This window comes from Hesperophylax consimilis, chromosome 23, assembly GCF_061612785.1.
Source record: "Hesperophylax consimilis isolate HC1 chromosome 23, BYU_Hcon_1.0, whole genome shotgun sequence".
NCBI classification, from domain to species: Eukaryota; Metazoa; Arthropoda; class Insecta; order Trichoptera; family Limnephilidae; genus Hesperophylax; species Hesperophylax consimilis.
Window position 1 is genome coordinate 23,047,889 of NC_142858.1, and position 22,528 is coordinate 23,070,416.

General features: G+C 32.8%; 1 protein-coding gene across 4 annotated transcripts in view; it reads left to right on the forward strand.

Moving 5' to 3' along the window:
* Positions 1-22,528, forward strand: part of Gyf (GIGYF family protein Gyf) — a 56,858-nt gene extending 34,330 nt beyond the window's left edge. For 3 of the 4 annotated variants that reach the window (XM_089646088.1, XM_089646092.1, XM_089646090.1), the window contains 11 exons: positions 5,223-5,341; positions 5,966-6,026; positions 7,691-7,860; positions 9,505-9,589; positions 10,546-10,668; positions 11,758-11,899; positions 11,985-12,143; positions 12,419-12,583; positions 13,092-13,215; positions 13,592-13,697; positions 15,046-22,528. In XM_089646088.1, coding sequence (XP_089502214.1) covers positions 5,223-5,341; positions 5,966-6,026; positions 7,691-7,860; positions 9,505-9,589; positions 10,546-10,668; positions 11,758-11,899; positions 11,985-12,143; positions 12,419-12,583; positions 13,092-13,215; positions 13,592-13,697; positions 15,046-15,162 — 1,371 coding nt within the window. In that variant the 3' untranslated portion in view covers positions 15,163-22,528. The remainder of the gene's footprint in view (positions 1-5,222; positions 5,342-5,965; positions 6,027-7,690; positions 7,861-9,504; positions 9,590-10,545; positions 10,669-11,757; positions 11,900-11,984; positions 12,144-12,418; positions 12,584-13,091; positions 13,216-13,591; positions 13,698-15,045) is intronic. The other variant, XM_089646089.1, reaches the window with a different exon arrangement.

A 22,528-nucleotide genomic window follows, 5' to 3' on the forward strand; every position in this document is an offset into this window, starting at 1 on the left:
TAGTAATTTTCCTCTAATTTTGAACATTAAATGTGCAAAATTTAATCAAGAAGTATGAAAATTCTGCTTTGAGGAGTAGGAAAAGTGGATGGGGGTGGTTTTTCGAAATCTCACATAGACAGTGACCTTCCTCTCGTTTAGAAGGTCAAGTATGCGTAATACTGTAGATTATTTTACAAATCAAACTATAACTAGATTTCATTTTCGTAATAAATAGTTTATAAAGAATGGTAATAAATTTTCATTCAACCCATTCCCTCCGGGCCGCCATAATTGATGCTTCTCCACAACATGTTTATTTTTACGTAAATAGTTGTATGCATTGCCATCTTACAGTATTCTTTTATAATTTTTAGAAATGAATTAAATTTATTTTACATTAAAGATAGAATTTGTATTAAATAAATACAAAATCAAAAAGTTATGACATTTTTACTACATCAATAAATTTAGGATAATTTTGCGCTACAATTAATCCAGTTGCTGTTGTCAGTTTCAGTAAAAATAACTTTGGATGTGAGTTAATAAATACTTTTAACTGGATTATCAGACTATTATTGAAATCATTATAGGACTATTGGACTCATTTATTCGCCAATCACTGCATGCGCTAAATCACCGCCCCCTATGCATCCTTCAACCTGCTTGTGGTGTTTGTTGTAAAAGTTATTATTTTTTAAGTGATATCTAAGGTTAAGGCCATGAAACCACCCGGCGAGAATTTTGATTTCATCAAAAGACGTCGCTCGTGAATGTATGTCCTTTAGAACAAGTTAGATATACCATATTCGTCCTACTGTTAGCCAGACTCTCAACTGGCATTGTCTACAGTGTGGTTCTGATGAAAATATTGATTATTCTCGGTACCTGCATTTTTAACAAATAAAGTGTCATCATTATGTTTCTCGAGCATAGAAGTGCGTAAACATAAAATAAAATAACGAATATAGCATTATGTACGTAGGTACTACAAATAATGTGCCATGTAACTCAATATCGATTTAATTTTGTACCAAATTTCCTACAATATATACCTAAGTTAAAAATAGAAAAGCATGAAACTACATATTTTGGTTGTTAATTCAGCAATACATAAAACAAACTTTAAAATTGCATATCCTTTCTGGGCCGGTAAAGAATGGACGTAAACCGGGTGAATTAGAAACTGCATGTAATGTTGCACAATGTCTCACTGCATGGATTCTTTTAATTCCTTGTACTAATATGTTGATTGGCCGCACACACAATGAAAAAATAGAGGGAATGTTGGTCATGATGTGGATTATTATGCTACCCATGAATAACTACTCATTGGCTGCAGCCATGAGTATTCATCTATGGAATCTAAATACATACCTACATGGTTTTTTAGAATAATTATCTCAGTTTGTTATGCAAGGGCTCCATGCTAACTCTATTTAACTCACTGAACTGCTCGTAAACTAAATAATTCTTCAAAATTCAGTGATGCGCTTTCATCTGAAGTTTTTCTTTGTGTACCCACCTAATGTTTAAATGGAATTTTTTCTCCGTACGTCTTAATATTACGTATTATGTATGTTCTGGCCAAGTGCGTTTACTTGTTGCAGTTTTCTGATAGAATAGGGTCATGTGATGTATTCTGCCGCTGTAACTAAAAACCCAGTGTCTTCCTTGAGGGTCTCAAGTTGTTTGTTCACTGTGTTTTTAGTTACCACGGCAGTATTATCATATTTTGCATTTTCGTTGATTAATAAGTATTTAAAAAGTTATTATATTATTAGGTTATATAGTGAAATATCTCAATAGCAAACTGATGTTACATGATTTTTTCCCCGTTTGATTGTTTCTACGTTGCCCCAGTTGAAAACTATTTTTTCAGATTCAGTTCTGTTCTTAACGTATTGGAGGTTCATAGTTATAGTGACATTTAGTCAATAACTCTTATTGTTTCTCTAGTTCTACTTGCCATGTTACGAGTTTGTATTCTCATTGTCTCATCTTACCAGTACGAGTAGTTTAATTATGCATTTAGATACTTGACACATTAAAAAATGCTAGGCTTCTTTGAGTTTAATGATTTTCAAAATAGCTACATGTAAATACTAATGAGTGAACATGTTTATTATATTATGTACATAGATATATTGCTCATATATATTAGAATAGTCATAAATACTGATTGACTGCTGCTATTTTTACAATTTTTTTTTATTCCTCGCTTAAAGATTTGTTAAATTTCATACAAATGCACAATGCACACTTGTTTTCATAATCAAAATTTTGTTCTCCATTATTGTATCATGGTAGAGTTAGTCATACAGCTTGCTATTAATCACTACTGTGTACTTCAGTAAATATACTAAGCATTATTTCACACGTGCTGGTCAAAGCCGTCCGGTACCGGCTGGCTGCCGTCTTAAGGACGCTGAGTTGTTTGGACCAGTATTTTGTAGGGGGGTATAAAACACGATGGAAGTTTCCACACAAGCCGGCGGCGGTCATTCAGTAGCTAGCAAATTATATTTGGATTTCAGATCAAAATTTCCCCAGATTTAAGAATGAGTACAAGGTCTAGTTCGAGTAGATATGAGATACTCTATTGAATTCCCTTACAATATTCAGTAAAGAGGGTGGTTAAAGAATTTCACCCTTTTGTAGTCTCATTTCAAAGTTTCCCTAGATTTCAGAATGAGTACAAGGTCTAGTTCGAGTAGATATGAGATACTCTATTGAATTCCCTTACAATATTCAGTAAAGAAGGTGGTTAAAGAATTTCACCCTTTTGTACTCTCATTTCAAAGTTTCCCTAGATTTCAGAATGAGTACAAGGTCTAGTTCGAGTAGATATGAGATACTCTATTGAATTCCCTTAAAATATTCAGTAAAGAGGGTGCTTAAAGAATTTCACCCTTTTGTAGTCTCATTTCAAAGTTTCCCTAGATTTCAGAATGAGTACAAGGTCTAGTTCGAGTAGATATGAGATACTCTATTGAATTCCCTTACAATATTCAGTAAAGAAGGTGGTTAAAGAATTTCACCCTTTTGTACTCTCATTTCAAAGTTTCCCTAGATTTCAGAATGAGTACAAGGTCTAGTTCGAGTAGATATGAGATACTCTATTGAATTCCCTTAAAATATTCAGTAAAGAGGGTGGTTAAAGAATTTCACCCTTTTGTAGTCTCATTTCAAAGTTTCCCTAGATTTCAGAATGAGTACAAGGTCTAGTTCGAGTAGATATGAGATACTCTATTGAATTCCCTTACAATATTCAGTAAAGAAGGTGGTTAAAGAATTTCACCCTTTTGTAGTCTCATTTCAAAGTTTCCCTAGATTTCAGAATGAGTACAAGGTCTAGTTCGAGTAGATATGAGATACTCTATTGAATTCCCTTAAAATATTCAGTAAAGAGGGTGGTTAAAGAATTTCACCCTTTTGTAGTCTCATTTCAAAGTTTCCCTAGATTTCAGAATGAGTACAAGGTCTAGTTCGAGTAGATATGAGATACTCTATTGAATTCCCTTACAATATTCAGTAAAGAAGGTGGTTAAAGAATTTCACCCTTTTGTAGTCTCATTTCAAAGTTTCCCTAGATTTCAGAATGAGTACAAGGTCTAGTTCGAGTAGATATGAGATACTCTATTGAATTCCCTTAAAATATTCAGTAAAGAGGGTGGTTAAAGAATTTCACCCTTTTGTAGTCTCATTTCAAAGTTTCCCTAGATTTCAGAATGAGTACAAGGTCTAGTTCGAGTAGATATGAGATACTCTATTGAATTCCCTTACAATATTCAGTAAAGAAGGTGGTTAAAGAATTTCACCCTTTTGTAGTCTCATTTCAAAGTTTCCCTAGATTTCAGAATGAGTACAAGGTCTAGTTCGAGTAGATATGAGATACTCGATTGAATTCCCTTAAAATATTCGGTAAAGAGGGTGGTTAAAGAATTTCACCCTTTTGTAGTCTCATTTCAAAGTTTCCCCAGATTTATATGCTTTTTCCCCTTTCCCTATAAAAGTTTTTATCCCCTAAATCTAGGGAAAATATCCCTATACATTCAACCGCTACCTTGCCGGGGCCGGGCCGGGCCGGGTCGGATGCCATGTGCTGTGTGAAAGGTTAATTTTTTAATGGCTACTCGGTACCGGGCAGCTTTGCCCGGCATGTCTGAAACAAGGCTAGATCCGAGTTTATTATATTAATGATCTGTGATAGTTATTGCATAAGCATTATTAGTCGGTACAGAAACATACCTATCGTTATTTTAGAAAACTTTTTAAAACGAAATAAATGGATTTATTTATTTTTAAAATTCATTGATTTTTTATTTATTATGAAATATCATGTTTAAGGTTGTGATGTTTCACAGAAATTCGAATGTAACATTGTCCTCAAATGGCCATTCAGTGCCATTTTGAATGTTGAAAGGTTCCCCGTTAAATGCAGATTCTAAGTCTGTTACAGCTTTTGAATAAATTGTGATCAGCAGAAGAGAACAACTGTCATGTTGTTAAGCTTGCCAGCTTATTACAATTTAATGGAAAGCTGAAACGCACCTAGAATCGGCGTTTAACAGGGACCTTTCAACTAAAATAAAAAAGATGCAGAATGGCCAATTGATGACAAAGTTACATTTGAACTTCTGTGACACAAATGGGCCTAAGGAATTCTTTTAAGTTAAGTTAGTGTTGTGAACGCATTGGTGATTGTTTTGGAGTTAAGATCAATAATAGTTGTTCTTGAGGTGTTGGTTGTGGTGTTTGTAATGATTGTGGTTTTGACTGTGGTGGTTTTGGTATTTGTTTGCAAGGGGATGTTTAACAATAATTATTAAAATGGTGGTTTTGTAGATTTTTCTCAAGGTGGTTTTGGAAGTTATTATAATTGTGATCAATGGGCCGTGTGTTTTTTTTTTATGAAGATGTTGAATTTTCTAGCATATTTAATAGTCAGGTTAAATGCACATTGCAGAAAGCTCAGCAAAGTCATTATTTACTTGTGGCAATGAAGCGCTTTTAAAAATAATTGCACTAGTTTTTTAAAATACGCATTGAAATTAATCAAAATTTTTGTAACCTTTCCTGGTTTCGAATTATCCATGAATGCTGAATGCCTTTAGTTAATCAAATAATCAAATAACCAATATAATTTTTTTCACTAACTTAACTTGTGATTATTTTGTCTGTTGATGAATACGTCTACCGTTGTTATAGTCTTCGATTTTTTTTTTTTTTTTACTATTTAGGAAAAAGAACCCACTGAAACTAAAGAACCTAAACAAAAAAAGACGGAATCGAGTAAAACACACGAGAAAAAGAAACAAGAAGAACCTAAAAAGAAGGCCGAAAATGAAAAAAAGAAAAAGTGAGTATCAGTCTCATAATGCTTGCTTTGTACACTAACAAGGCAATTTACATTAAAAAATTACTGAACAAGATGATTTGTCCATCATTTTGTGAACCTTTTAAATAAATTATGTTTCACGCTTCAAGATTTTCCACTCGTGGTTGCAATAATTATATTTTGCATTATCAAAATCTTGAAATACCTCTTTGTGCATCTTTTTCATCAAACATTAACATGTTTTCACTATCGACTCATTAAAAAATAGATATTTAGAGAAATATAAAATTTTTAAAATAATCTCAGTACTGATAGTATTTAAAAAAATGTTATTTTCCTAAATAAATAATACAGTCTTTAGTTTTATATATCATTTAAAATAGTTTTTTTTTTTTAATTTTATTTTTTTAAATTATATTTTTTTAATATCAATCTTTTTTTATATATAGTTCTTTTACTTATACATAAAATGTATTGTTGAACAATTATTTTTTTTACTATCCATAAAGTAAAATCAATTGGAATATATTTTTTTTAGCTCCTGTAAAAATAAATCATAAATTAAATGAAGTTTTACTTAGTCAGGGTTAGGCAATTTACATAATATAGTAAAGGCCCCCAATTTAATATATTTTTTATTATCAGCAGAAAAGAAGAAACGGAAAATGTCAAAGTAGAGACAAAGGTTGAATCGGTGAAAAAGAAGGTAAGAAAAAAAAAATCTACGTTGTTTCCAAAGCACCATTTTCAAGTTGGGTCAATCCCTTCTTTCCAAATAATCCTAAATTTTTAACTGTCAAAAACATACTAATAATGTTTCTGTGTGAGAATTGATTACCTAGTACAGTTCGCACCATTGCTAGTTTGGTCATATATATATATATATATATTGATTTCCCACACTTTACCATTATTCCAAATCGTTGCATTTCCACTTCATACTTTTGGTATTTTGTATTCTGCTGTTCTCGAGGGGCAATTGGCATTACACAGAGATTGATGTCTTCCCACAACAATATCACATCTAACAGCCACTTTCAACATCATCACAAATGTCTTCTCTTGTCCTCTTGTTTCCAATAACTTTGGAAACTAACATTCAATTTCATCTAATCACATCACTGAAAGAATGTCCCCATTCTGTATGTCTCTTTGTCTTCTTCAGAAATCTGTTTCATTGTTCAGTTAGTCTTAATTTCATACTTATCCAGTTGAGCATAGAAAAGTATCAATTATCGTAGATTGTTAATTATTTATTGTATCGTGTTCGTTTTGTCGTTAAATATTTTAACAAGATATTTGCTATTCCAAACTGATGTTGGTATTGGTACATAACGAAAACTATCAGTGATCAAATTCTACATAATTTTCTTTGGCAAAAAGTGTATAGTATTTAGTTTTTCATGAGTTTTTATACAGCCTTGATATTAAATATATTGAATCATGGACCTGCTACACTAATGTTGGATTGACTAAGGAATTATACAGGATTATGTTAATTTTTATAATTGGCATTGAAGGTCATTTAACCCTACTCATTCCTGTAAGCAAGCCATCTGAAATTTTACATATAAGTAACAGATTAGTAAATCAAAGATTATTTTTTCTGAAAAGCCTTGTATTTGTAGTCTTATAACAGTGATGCACAACCTTATCAACAGTATCCTATCAATACCTTCTCAATTGTTCCACAAGCCTCGGGTTACAGGAACTGCGTATAATTTTCTGACATTTATGTCTGACATATATTTAATAGTTACTCTAAATATAGACCACACCTGTACAACAAGATGTATAACACTGTCTTGTCAGTGTCTAAAAAGATTTAATTTATTTTTTATTTCCATATGAATGTATTTTTTTCAATAAACATACAAATTATTACATACACTGTGATAGTAAAAAAATTATGAAAGCTTTTCCTCACCATAAAAGTCAAGGCTATTGTTTTTGGTGAGGGAAAAAGGTTTCATTTTCAAAAAATAAAGTCATATAAGTAATAAACTATTGTAAATAATAATAACGAAAAATGAAGAAAAAAAAACGTTATTTATCGATAATAGAAAAAGATAAAAATAATTAACAATAATGGACTCCTACAGATGTTTTAGGTAATTTTTCAATTTAAGCCTTTCCATGATATTTTCGATAATTTTTAAGATCTTTTGTTATTTTTTTTTTTTTTTTTTAAAGAGTCCTGTGTGGCATCCAATTTTTTTAATCGCTCAAGAGAATTTTCTTGACAGTTTTTTTTATTTATTTAGAAAATTGGGCCAAAATAAATGTTAAATTGCCAGTGACCTGCAGGTTGTGCATATCTTTAATATATATATTTGTAATTCAACCATAAAAGTCATGAAAATATTTTAGCAAAAACAAGTGGTTCCCAAAGTGGTTCCTGAAGTGGTTCAAGAGAAGCCAGTGGAGAGAGATATAATTAAGAAGGTGGCCCACGGCCCTAAGCCCGCCCCGTGGTCTGCCGTGCGAGAGGCCAACAGCCAGTCGCAGCCCAACAGCTTGTCTCTGACACAAATCCAAAGGTAAACAATCCTTAATTATGGAATAATTCTGTGCAGCATCTAAGTAACATATTATCTGCGTACACTCAATATTACAACTGACGGGCAGTGCTTCTAGCGAAGTGAGGGATTGAGCGAAATAAGTATACAAGGGTTGTAAGAAAAAAGGAAAGAACAAAAGTAACGCCTGGAAGATGAAGAGGGGATCAAAATGACAAACCACTTCCAAGAAAACATTAAACTGTTTTGGAAGGAAGTCAAAAGTCCCGGAATGGTCCAGAAAGCTGACGCATCGAAAGTGATAAAATCGAAAAATGGAAAAATATTGAAGAATGAGGAAGAAATAAATGAATGATGGATGTAATATTTTGAGTTTTTTGAAAGCAACTCGAGTGACAGAGATTCCAACGGCGAATCAGGTATGAATGATGATGGGGGTGAGTATTACCAAAATCAGCATGGATGAAATAAAAAGATCGATTAAATGTATGAAGAATGGTAAACCAGAAACTGTTGTCTGCCTTTGTAGATCTACAAAAAGGTTGACCGGGAAGGTGTTGTCTAAGTAAGGTGTGAATGTGAATCTCTTATAGGCAATTGCGTCTGTTTGTACCCATATGTTAGGGTGAATAGTGGTTTTAAGGGGTGGTTTGATAACGTGTTAACCCTTATGGGCGTGCAAGAATCTTCAATAAATAAAAATACATTTTTGTTAAGGCCAACATGTTGACAATACTATATACTTGATAAAGTGAAATTAAAATTTTTGTGTTTAACAAATCAAAAGGTAAAATGAATTTATAAGTTCGACACTGCAATTGCAGAGTTTTGTGATGTGCGCGGGCACAATTTTTCAACACTGCAATTTAAGGGATCCGGTTCCTAAGGGTTAACTAACCCAGAAGAGATTATATCCAAAGGCGAAATGAAAGTACATTGTGGATAATGCATTAATAGAGTACTGAACATGGTCGGCGCTAACAATTTTTTTCCAAAGAGGTGAAGCTAGCAGTCCACAGTGGAGTATTGACACCAACCCTTATGTATGGTAGTGAAGCATGGAACTAACAGAGGAAGAATGAAAGTAGACTGAAGCTGTAGAATCAGATGTCGATTTTTAACCAATTTGGTATTTGTTAATATTTAACCGATTTCGTATTTGTTTATATTTAACCAATTGGGTATTTGCTGATTTTTAACCAATTTGTAGATATTTAACCAATTTGGTATTTGTTGATATTTAACATGATTGAATAAAAAAATGTCTAATTTGGTAATATGTATGGTAAAATGTTACGAAATCAGGGGGCCTACTCTGTATCTTTCAGTTTAACAAACCAGTAAATTCGTTGTTTAACCTTTCCTTGCCGGTGCTCTCAACTGAGCGAAAATCGGCTCTAATTAATAAAATATCTCTGTAAATATACTAAACACGGAGTTCAAATTTATGTACGGAATAACGGAATATTTGAACACCGTAAGGGAAGGGTTAGTGCGGGTTTGTGACGTGGTCAAACCGGCGGCAAGAAAGTTTCTAAAGATACAGAGTAGGCCCCTTGGTCAAATAATGTGAAATAGGTAAAATATTGTCAGTTGGTTAAATTTGGTCAGTTAGCATCTCTCTTATTCTTCCCCTATTCACTTTTAAATATGTTTTGTTTCCAGAATGGAACGGGAGAATAAACATCAGCAAATCAGAGATATGCAACAGATGATTGCCAATCAAGAGGTAGCTGAAGCCGAGCATAGGGTAAATAATGATGATTATTGTACTATTTATATTGTACTAACTGCAAACCAACGATGGACTTGTTATACCCAGTTATGCACCGCTTCACTATGTCGAATTCAGTATTCTGCCGCATGCCTAGTCTCGAGCGCTTAGTTCTCTACACCTACTCACCTTACACACTCAATTACTTACTGCCGTCTAGCTTTCTAGAGCTGATCATTTTACCAGACACTTGGTTTCATTATTGTTTTTTCTGTGTATGTATTACAAAATGGAGTCTTCTCGCAAGCATAAACATGACACCTTAACTTTAAACCAAAAAATGGAAATTATACAAAAGACCAATAGCACTGTTTGATTTCTTGTATGAAAAACCTTTGTTAATTTCGACCATATTTTGTATGAATGCACTATAATCTGCCGCTTTCACTAATTGGACACTTGTCCAGTTTTTCGGGTGGCAGATTAGTAATATGGTTAAAGAACCTTACATACAGTACGCTATAAAATATTCAATACTAAATTTTAAAAGGATGCATGCTGAAAAATTGTGAACCCCTCTTATACGTTTTTCCAAAGGACCGGAGAGAAAAAAACTTTTGTGAGAAAACCTCATAAATATGGGATTTATCTGAGCATTTTTGCATTTCAGTCTTCAAGAGACTGAAAAAAAAAACTTACAAAGAAAACTTTTCTGTGCCAACTTTATTAGTGAATATTTTTTCTGTTATTTTTTCTTTTAATTTTTTTTTTAATGTTTTGATGTGTGTGTGACCAAAATAAGCTTTGTAAAATATGGTAATATAGATTGTTAAATATAAGACTTGGTTGGGAAACTGCTGTATAGCAATTTAACAAGGCTGTATTGAAATAATATGTAAAACATTAAAAATAATAATGTACATTAGAACAAACATGATTTAGTTGCCTAATTTAATTACTTTGTCATCCAATTTAAGTGCTCTATTTTGTAGGAGATGCAGATGCAGGTGATGAAGTTACGCTGGGTGGATCATAAACTGCCCTCACCACAGCAGGTCATGTCTCTGGCTGACATCCAGGCTGAAGAACAACACCAGCTGGCACTTATTGCCAAAGTTAGTATGCGTTTGTTAAACTTACTTATGTCATTGATCCACACAACTAGACTACTCTCAATTATTTATGATCTTATATAGGATTATTATTACATATTTTAAAACTACGAAATGTCCATTTTTATGCATTTTTAAATAAAAACTTTAAAGAATAAATATAATTTATATAATGCAGAAGTAAAAGTAAAAAAAATAAGCTTTAAAGGTTCTAAAGGTATCTACTATATTAGCAACAGTTATGCTTGCCGTTTAAAAGCAGCTTCACTGATGATAAATATTTCTGTATCTGAATTGATTCTGTTCAACAGCAAGATTGCCCTCCCCACCGGCATGACTATTGGCAAGTTAGTCCTGCAGGCTGGGAGATAAAACAATATCCGCTGTGGGTGATGGAGATAACCATCGAACATAGAAATGTTTGCACATCCCTTCCGACCCGTAGATGGTGTATTCCAGACATACCCAAGAGAAAGTCAGTAGGATAGAACCATGTGTGGGTGCCACTCTCCCTCAGGTAGAGAAATCTCATAAATATCTTCTCAACCCTCCAACATGAAGGAATAATTCATCTGGTGCCGGCTCCAAACCACCGACGTACTCTTAACTAATGCGTTGTACAGTATTATGAGAACCCATTTGTCTTCAATATTCTCCGCAGTGCGTAGGATGAAACACAGTATTCTCTACTACAGGTACAGGTAATACAGGTCATTTAAATATGAATATTAAATGTACTGTAATATCAAACACAATAACAAGATCCTTCACAGTGGAGACATTTTAAACTTTGGCTGTTCATAGTAGTATACCGGTAAAATCAAGTATGACGTGTCCTTGTGAAAGAAAAGATGAAATATTTAGAAACATTATATTATGTAAGAAGTGCAGTAATGAGATGGTTCATAGTATGCTGGGATGGGTGTTTGGCTAACAGTCGAATAGGTCGACTACCAATACATACAGAATACTTTATCCCGACAAGTTATGCACAATGGAAAGGTTTTTTGTGTTTTGTTTGTAAATTTTAAATATTAGGATTTAGACACAATTTGTGATGATCTGCATTCATGAGTTGGGTTTTTTTTTCAGCAAATGGCTGCTGCAGCCAAGTTGGCGGCTCCAGAAAAAGAGATCCCACCAATCAACATCTTGGCCCCGAGCACCGGTGGAATCTGGGGACCTCCCACTCCCGCTGCTAACAATGTATCCTGGTGGCAGACACCTCAGGGTGGTAAGCAGCTCATTCCAGTAATTGTATTTATACACAATTAATTAGAGGACATTCACATTAATGAACAATTCACTTCCTAATTCAGCATCCAACTGGGATACTCCTGCTACAGCGATGACCATGAGCCCTCCCAAGAATCTGGCTCCTTTTGCAGAGAATCCTCCTCTACCGATTCCTAAACCTGCTCCTAAGCACCCTGAGAAGAACCCTGCACCGGTCCAGAACGTCCCTGTAAATAATACGGGTGAGTTGTCTAACTGTTTTCATTATTTTGTTATTACGATAGTAAAAAGTATTTTTCAACTCTCTCTCTCGCATGTGTCGTTTGTATAATGAAAATGGTATGTTTAATAAAATTGATATATCCTCTGATTCACCTATTAAATTCAAATAAATGTTAATTGGTATGTTTACCTATAAAAAAAAAAAAAAAAAAAATATATATATTTATTCCACACATTCTGTAAATGGAATGATGACCTTACTTATTTTTCTTCTATCAATATGCATCCATTTTAGTTCCACCACCTTCCAAACCACCGACCAAACGCACTGGCGCCATTAAGAAGGAAGTAGCAGAGAAGAAGCCGGTTGCTCCTCCGCCACCCAAGATTCTAACCGAACGTGAAAAATTCCTTCTCTGGGTCAAGACTTCCCTGAATAATTGGAGCTCCCAAGTAGACGGTAATTATTAATTCCCTCTTTCACAAGTAATGAAGATTTAATAAGAATAAGATAAATGCTGGGTCTAAAATGGATACTTAGTTTTATTTTTGGTTTGAGCTTGTCATGCCATTTGATCATGCAATTCTACACATTCTCCATTGAGCAATCAACTATACCAGAAGGCCTGATGCTTCAGGCTTATAATGTTCTCCTGTAGGGCTTCTTAATCTAATCACCTACACACACATATACGTTTTTCTCAGAAATCGGATGACATTACAGAATTCAATGTATGAAATAAATGTCCGTCGCACCCGATCAGCATTTGGCGAGGTTCGTAGAGTTGTCGACTCCAGTTCCTGGTTAGAAAAGTTCAATCAGTCTTACCAAAAAAAATAATTCTTTATGTTTTAAAAGACATTTTAAAATAAATTTATAATTGTAAAAAAAAATGTTTTTACTTGTTGATTTTTTTGTATTATTTTTTAAACTTTTTATTTAATTCTATTATTGTATTATTTTGCAGTTCCCGTGTTCATGAGCTTCCTGCAGTCCTTGGAAGCTCCTTACGAAGTGAAGGAATATGCCAGGTTCTATTTGGGCGACACGAGGGAGTCTGCCGACTTTGCTCGCCAGTATACCGAAAGGAGGTTTGAAAAGTCATTATCCAATTCATTACTTAATGCCATACTGCATGGCAAGCCAGATTGTCACAAACATCCGCCATTCCACAAATTGGTGTGAAAACTTCTGGCTTTTACTCATAATATTATTGGCGTTAATAGCTTATTTATGTGATTGATTTTTTTCATGCTTCAATTTTTTTCTCTTCAATTTATGTACATAATTTTTAAAAAAACTTACATCCTAAATGAAATATTGGTTTTAAAAAGTGATAACAGTGATTCTCTTCATTCAATTCATTCAATTCGGTCTCTTGTGACGATCCTGGAATTTGCCTGATTGTTTTTCTCATTTTATCCATCCAAAATGTTCTTGTATAACAATTTCAATCCCAAATTTTAGGTCTTTGTTGCTGCGCACTAATGCTAATACCATCCCCAGTGATGACTTGTGTGCCCCTGCTGCGGCCGTTAATCCCGGAGCGGGTACGGATTTCCAAGATGCCAAGGTATTTTTTTTTCCAATTAATGCCTTACTTTTAACACAATAATTTTAATCTTTTTAGATACTGATCTTTTAATCTTTTATATACACGGTGTCCGGAAACTCGTAGTACAAGCGGGAAACTGGAGAATCTACACCACATGGGGAACCCAAAAAAACATAAAGTTTTTTGATTTGAGCATTTTCAAAAAAAAAAAGAAAAACCAAAAAAAAATATTTTTCGACTATTTTAGGGTTAAAGTTTTTTCTGGTGTTTAGGGTTGAATAACAGATGTTTTAACCCTGCAGAGCAGAAATATTTTATGATTACACCGGGTTAAATGAAGGGTGATTTCAAAATAATGCTTCAAATCCGAGTTTCTTCATTTGTTTTACTTTCTAATAGTTTTAATTAGTTGGGTACTTTGATCTTCAGTAATAATTTATAAGAATTTGATTAAAAAAAAAAAAAAAAAAAAATCAACTTCAAACTCGATAACGAAAGCTCAAATAAAAAAAAAAAAATACTACAAAATCGACTCCAAATGTGATGTAGATTCACCAGTTTCCCGCTTGTACTACGAGTTTCCGGACACCCTGTATATCTATATTTTAATGTCTTACAACAAATTAACACAAATAAGGTAAAAACAATATTGACTTAGGACGGGTTGTTTCGGAGAATCTGAACAATTCATCAAATTTCAACGTTCATTTTCAAGTTCTGTGAAAGATTTTTTCAAGTTCTGTTTTTATTTCAGTTTTGTCAAGCAACTAGCCTACAATGATATAAAAACAGAACTTGAATAAGTCTTTCACAGAACCCGAAAATGAACGTTGAAATTTGATGGATTGTTCAAATTCTCCGAAACAACCCGTCCTTAGAATTTAATCTAAACAACTAAATATATATTATATTATAATATGTACTGGATTGATGAGGCCTCGTCATTACTGAAAACGTATTATTTTAAATTAGTTATAAGATTTGGTATTATCTAAGAAATTATTGTCTACTTTATGACTGCCAAAATATATATGCATTCATTATATCCCTTGAGGTGATTTTGAACAAAAACGGCGCTATACACTGTGGTATGACTATGCTTTTTTCTCAGGGGAAAGGACGTCGAGTAAAGAAAAACATTGTTAACTTGGTATTTAATCATTATTTTAGTATATTTTTTACCTTCTTGTTTTGCTTGTAACTAAACTGATTGAGTTGACAAATTTACTGTCTTCCTCGATGAAGCTCAGTTGCAAGGGAAACCGGTAGTTGGAAATAAAATATATTAAAATAATGGATTCATCTAAGTAATTGTCGTTGATGAATAATGAATTTTAGTAATTCACCCTTGTGTTTTGTTTTTCAGGGAAAAGGACGACGCAATAAGAAAAACAAAATGCTGAAGATTGATTCTCGCATTCTCGGATTCAATGTTACCGCAGCTGAAGATCGTTTCAATGTGGGAGAATTGGATAATGTTTAAATATGTTCAATGTATAAACAAACCTCTTTCTCAGCATTTTTGTCAAAACCTGAAAAAGTGTAATCCTCGTACATTTAAAAAAAAATAAGAATAACAAAAGATACATACATATACATTGTGTACAAACATGTATCTTTTGTTAAATTGATTTGTGTATGAATTTATCCTCATCATCACATGTCGTTTTTTGTTCTTACAATTTTATTTTATCAATCTACTTAAGTTTTGCTACATACTATATATTACAAATAGCAGAACCCTCAGTTTTCGCCGAGTTTGCATTTTTCAATTTGCTTTTTCTTTTTCTTTTGAGTGCTAATGTTATATTGATGGATTTTCAAAATTGGTCGAGGATTGAGTATGATGATGAGGACAAAAGTTCTCTTCTATTAATCTATTGTGTAATATTTAATTTATATTCCCATTACAGTGAAATCTCATTAATTACCATATTACAGTAGAACCCCGTTAATTCGAACCCCGATAATTCGAAAAAACGCGTAATTCGAAATTTTCGCCAAAAAGATTTCCGCAGAAAAATTTTTTCATACAAATTTTTTTTTAATTCGAAATTCGTTAATTCGTAATTAAAAATTTATTTTTGTCCGCGCACGAAAATTTGTTCGTGTAATTCGAAAAAATTTGATTTTTGCGAAAATAAATCATAATATTTCGTAAATCTGAATCTAAAAGTCAGCCGTGGCGGTAAAACGCCGAAAAATGTATTTTTACGTGGTTATACATCGTCCTAATTAGTATTATTATCTTGTAAATCTTAATCGATTTACACTGGAATGTCATACTTTTTCAAATTTATTTCGAATATCCGAGTTTGAAGGGCCGAGAAAATACGTTTTACGCGGAAACATGTCGTAGTTTTACGAGTTTACACCAAATATCTGAATTTAAAGGGTCGGCTGCGACGAAACTCGGCCGCGAAATTTCGATTTACGCGTAAATGTATCGTATATTTACGAATTTATTTCGAATATTTGAATTTAAATAGCCCGCTGCGACGGAAATCGGCCGCGAAATCTTGATTTACGCGTAAATAGATCGTATTTTTACGAATTTATTTCTAATATCTGAATTTTAAAGGACCCGCCGCGACGGAAATCGGACGCGAAATTTCAGTTTACGCGGAAATATATCGTATTTTTACTAACTTTACTTCGAATATCCGAGTTAAAAAATACGGCGCGACGGAAATCGGCCGAAAAAATTCGATTCACGCCGAAATATGACATATTTTTACGAATTTACTTCAAATATCTGAACTTGAAAGGCCGGCCGCGACGAAAAACTGCCAATAAAATTGGATTTACGCGGAAATATATCATATTTTTACGAATTGACATCAAATATCTGAATTTAAAGGGTCGGCCGCGACAGAAATCGGCCGCGCATTTTCGATTTACACGGAAATATATCGTATTATTGCGAATTTATTTCGAATATCTGAATTTAAAGAGCCGGCCGCGACGGAATATGGCCGCGAATTCTCGTTTTACGCGGAAATATGTCGTATTTTTACCAATTTAAATGCGGATATTTGAAATAAAGGGCCGGCCGCGACGGAAAATTACCGCGAAATCTAGATTTACGCGGAAATATATCGTATTTTTACGAATATCTCAATTTAAAGGGTAGGCCGCGACCGAAATCGGCAGCGAAATCTCGATTTTCGCGTAAATATATAGCATTTCTACGAATTTATTGCGAATATCTGAATTTAAAGGGCCCGCCGCTACGGTAATCGGCCGCGAAAATAAAGAAATAATTGGTATTAATACGAATTTACAACTAAAATTCCACCTGGATTTGAAGAGGCGGCCGAGAAAATCGATTTTCGGCGTTTTTTTTTTTTCATAAAAATTCGAATTAAGTGGGAATTCGTTAATTCGAAATTTGATTTTTGATGTCCATTTGTCCGTTTTTGATTGACACTTTGTAAAAATGTTGATAATGATGATCTTTAAATTTTATTACGACCGTACTGGGTGTCCGACCCTTTTGACACTTTGTTGTAACTTTGCTAGCTTTTTCTTTACAGATTTCGCACCTACATAGTATAGGGTAAAAACCAAGGCGTTTTTTTTTTTTTTTTTTTCTTCATAAAATTTCGAATTACGTGGGAATTCGTTAATTCGAAATTTGATTTTTGATTTTTGATGTCCGGTGGATTTCGAATTAACGAGGTTCTACTGTAGTAGTAAATTTGGGTATTGTTATTTTAAAAGCAGGAATATTGAAGTGCATCGCTGTGCCTGGCGTCACAGAAAACATGGGAATCAGGGTGGTCCTGGGACTATTACCTTGCTTATCTGTAACTCTGTTCATCTGTTCATTGTAACACAGTGCTCATAACGGACATAAAAAAGATTGGCATTTCTGACAAAAATGGTTTTCAAGAGATTTTACTGTATATGACATATTCTGTATGAACTCCTAGTCAATCGGAGAAAGCATCCAAAGCCTACTACTACAAAATTAATTTAATTGATTTTTTTTATCTAAAATTAAAATACGGTGTAACTTTCTTAAGAAGTTTTCGAAGGGACCGGACAAAAAAAACTTCTTAATTATTTTTTTTCGAAAATACGATTTTTTTATTAATATTTTTAGGAAATCGGTGCAGTGCACTGCAAAACTGAAATTTCATATACAAAAAATCGAATTATTGAAAAAAAAATGTTTCGGCCTACAATAACATCAATAATGCCATTTTTTTAATATTAGCACTCTAGTACACCCAAAAGTCACAAGCCACCACTGACAGAGACTTGTCGCAAGTTTTTGGGTTTATCAATTTTACGCAAGGCTTTGGAAGTTTTGTCCGTGGACAAGCTGAATCCATTAAATATCTTGTACAATTAATTTTAATTTGTTTTTTTTTTTTTTTTATAAATATCTTTTACTGTTATGTAATTTATTATGTAAGTTTATGATTTCTGACAATTTTCCTTCAGTTGCTCGGCAAATCTTGAATTCGCTCTTGAGAGCTTTTCAAGCTTATTCAATTTGAACACATCAATGTTGTCATTGGGAACTAGTCAAGTTTGAGATTTAATCTAAAATACCACTTATGTCTTTACCAGCAACTACTTTGAACTTTCTGAAAGTGCAATAAAAGCAATTTTCTCATTGTGTCTTTATTATTATTTAATTATGGTTATGGTTTGACATTGGTAATATTGATGGGTCTCACGTTTTAGCAGATGTTTAAAAGTAGAGTTTTACAGCATTATCTGTTTTTCCACACCTGTTGTCAGTACCAGTAAAGTAGATCAGCATCAATTTATTTGTTTTGGCTCGAACTCATTAAAACATTTATTCAGTTTTGGATTGTACCCAACTTTCTTTTCAACTTCTATTACAACCAAAGAAGATACCGCCAAGGGGTGCGTACCCCAATGTCTAGTATTGGAAATCTTCATACAGGGATTTTTTTAGATTTCACCATAACTTATAATCTTGATAAAGTTGAAATAATTTGTCTCTCATCTATCTCTGTGCACAGATGCGGCCTTTACTTAAGAGTATAAAAAATATCAAAAATATTTAAAAAAACCTTAAAAAAAAATTTCATGTTTAACTAAAAAAGTGACAAACAGATCTTTATGGTGGGAGGACACTGTTGAGAGATTTTGTTTACTCCTATTATATTCATATTACTTGTATAAATATTGTTGATAAGGTACATATCAATTGTATTGAAAAGTTCATACTTTAACTTATTTTTCTCTTATTATTAATTTGTTAGAATTTTATTTGAAGTACAAAATATTAGCTGGTATAATGTAAGCTGCTTAACATAAAAGAGTTTGTCGTGAAGTGGACTATTTCTATTATGTTCTGTTTATAGGATCAAAGATACAAAGCCTTTGTATAAGGGGAAATGTTATTGGTACGGCTATCCCCCCTGTAAGAAAACTTAATGGGCGAAGCAATCCATCCTAGTTTCAGGGGCAGATATTATTGATACGGAAATCCCCAGTAATAAATCTTTTGTTTAACGTGTACCAATAGTATGTTAATGCGAAGCAACCTTCGAAACCAGCTACCAAACCCTCAAAAAGAATCTATTAAAAACCAAACCATGTGCTTAAACCCATTAACATCCGCTTAAGTTAATGGGCGAAGCAATCCACCCTTGTTTCAGGGGCAGATGTTGGTACGACTATTCCCTGTAAGAAACCTTTTGTTTAATGTGTACCAATAGTCCAAATTTATTTACAAATAGGATTTATGCCATGAGAGAAATGGCAGTATTGCAAAAGCCAAAAAATCGGTACTGTTTAAGGTTTTTTTTAAAAAGTTTGTTGCCATAAATATCATTTATTGCCCTAACTTGTCTGATTTTTGTTCTAGATTTTAGTTTGACTAGACAGTAACGAATTTTGATTCCGTTTCCGTACAGCATGGCATAATTTGGAGTGATTCGTAAGAGATAATTCTTGGAATATTTGGTTCATTTTGAGAATTAACTTGATGAAATGATTTGGGTGAAAACTTGTTGAAAATATTTATGTAGTTTAAGATATGTCTTGAAAAGATTTGTTCAATTTTAAAGATGCTTCACGAAATGATAGATGCAATTTGATGCATATGCCATCCGTACATTTTCAAAATTTTATTAGTACCGAATTTTTTAACGGCTTTAAGTATTTCTATGTTTTAGATATAAATTATAACTTGTAAACGAGGCTAAGTTTAACAAAATAATATATTATTCTTCTGAAAGAAAACTCTCTATATCTTTAGTTTTTAACATTATATTTTTGACCGTATAGTTGATATTTGAATTGTGATGGAATTAGTGGCTATTTGTTTAAGGTTAAACGCAACGCTCGTTGTATTCTACGTGTTCACAGATGGCGTTAATTAATTAATTTTGCTTAAATACGCTTTTGCAAGGTATTGCTTTACAGTATTAAGACAAATTATTTGTTTGCGCCCTCATATACGCAATATGAATATGAATAAATAGTTTTGTCCATATAAAAACTCAATTCTATCGAGAAAGGCATACAAATACAATATTGGATTGAATCATCGGTAAAATATTGTATTTGTGTGCCTTTCTCGAAAGAATTAAGTCTTTAAACAAACAAAACTATTGATTCATATTCATATTGCGTGTACATATACGGGCGCAAACAAATGATTTGTCTTAATATTGTAAAGCAATACCTTGCAAAAGCGTATTTAAACAAAATTAATTAATTAACGCCATCTGTGAACACGTAGAATACAACGAGCGTTGCGTTTAACCTTAACTGTCAGTCTATCTTAACCACCGGTTTAAACTAATACACAATTTTACAGCATTTGTTGGAAGTGATTTATTAGCTTCAACTGGTAGTTGACATTAAACTGGACAGAAGCCCTAAATATTCTATTTGTTGTGGTAAAAATCATTAAAACATATGTTCTTGATTATCAGTGAAATTTTAATCCATTAAAGTAATTCACAATACAATTTACTTCGAGACAGATTTTTGTGATTTCCTTTATAAGAATTTTCAATAACTTTTCGAACATTTTTCATTACTAGATCCAAACACATTAACTAGGTATTTACTTTATTATTATTGGTGTCTTCAAGTTAACTTAAAGATTTTTCTTAATAATAACTGCAGTAGATTTAAAGGAAAGATGAAAAGTTTTCTGAAAAATTTGTTTCTTTTATACAAAGACAAAATAATTGTAAATGTTTTGTGGCTTTTACCGTGTGAATTATTATTTTGTGTATCAAAACATCCCCATTTCTTATTTTATCGTCAGTAGTCAACATTTTGTAATGGTTTCATCGCAATTGAAATTCTGTGGTTAATTAATAATTGAATTAAGAAAACAGCATAAGTATCGTACTGACAACATTTATTTAAAAATGAATCCACCCTTTTGTGTTCATTTGTTGTATATAATTACTTACCTACTTATCCTACAAAATTCTTAACCCAAATAGATTTTAAATTTAGCTATACTCCCACCGCTACATATTTTGTGTATTATGTTGCCACCAAGATACAACTAGATATTCTGTCTTGCATAGGATAATCTTAATGTTTCCACCAAAATATGACTATATATTGTGTCTTGCACAGGATAATCTTTATGTTGCCACCAAGATACAACTAGATATGTATTTTGTCCTGCACATGATTATCTTTATTTTGCTATCAAGATATTACTAGATGTTGCATTTTGCACAGGATTTTTCCTGTGGTGGTGGAATTATTATTTTAGCCCTCACAGGATTTGGTCTTATTTGGGAAAGCTACTAATTTGTATGTTTGAAACTACCGTCGATATTAATACATTATTTTAGTCAATACACAAAAAAAATGATAGTTCATCTAATGATCACTCGATGGGTATAACATATAATTTACATTATTTTGTTAATAATAACCTCTCAAGTTTGACAGTAGTATGGGAGGTTTGTTGAGATTAATATTTGTTTTTTGTTGTTGTTGTTTTTACTTATTAATAAATAAATCGTTTGTCCTAACAATAATAAAACGATACATCTATAGTAATAAACACTCAAAAAAAGATATGTAATCTTTGAAGTTTTTTTTTAACGTTTCACAATAACGATCTGCGATGATTGTGCTCCCTTTTGACAAAAATCGACTATCAATGGGCATTATATTATATTATTATTGCAAATTGACCTTCTCCGCATTAAGAAAACGAAAAACGGAGCGCACTCACATTTGGCGGGAGACGGCAGCGAAGCGTCCATCTCTAACAGCAGCCACAGCCAGACTGGATAAACTACCGAGCTGAGCAACCGCCCATTATGGAGAGGGAAGTGCGGTCTACAAGCTAGTGCTGCCAACTAGTCTTTAATTCTTGGACAACCCTCGTATATTTGCGTAGGATGATGTGTTAGGACTTTCAAGTGTTAGGTGTTAAGTATTATCTGCGCCTTTGAGCCTTGTTAATTCGGTGTCCGGAGCGGACTGCTCCAAGTGCGTTAGCATAGAGCTGGCCCTGGATGGGGTTTGAGAAACACCCTAGTAGAAAATTTTTATGAAATTAACTGTTTTTCTCAGTTCTTGTAAAATCACCTACGTCTTCCATACTACTGTCTTTAACTCTTGAAAGTTATAATTCATAAAAAAAGTCTGTCACAATATTATAACAGGTTATATTTGTGTCAAAAAAAGTATTTGATAAGTTTATTTTGAACGATTTCCCATTACTTTTTTAAAGTTTAAAGACCTTTCTTTTGGAATTTATGGATAAAATAGCTAGTTCCATATTCCATTATCTTTGTCAATTAAAAATTGGAAATCAAAATATGGATCCCTTTATTGGTAAATAAATTAAAGGGCCTAATTAAATTCACTCT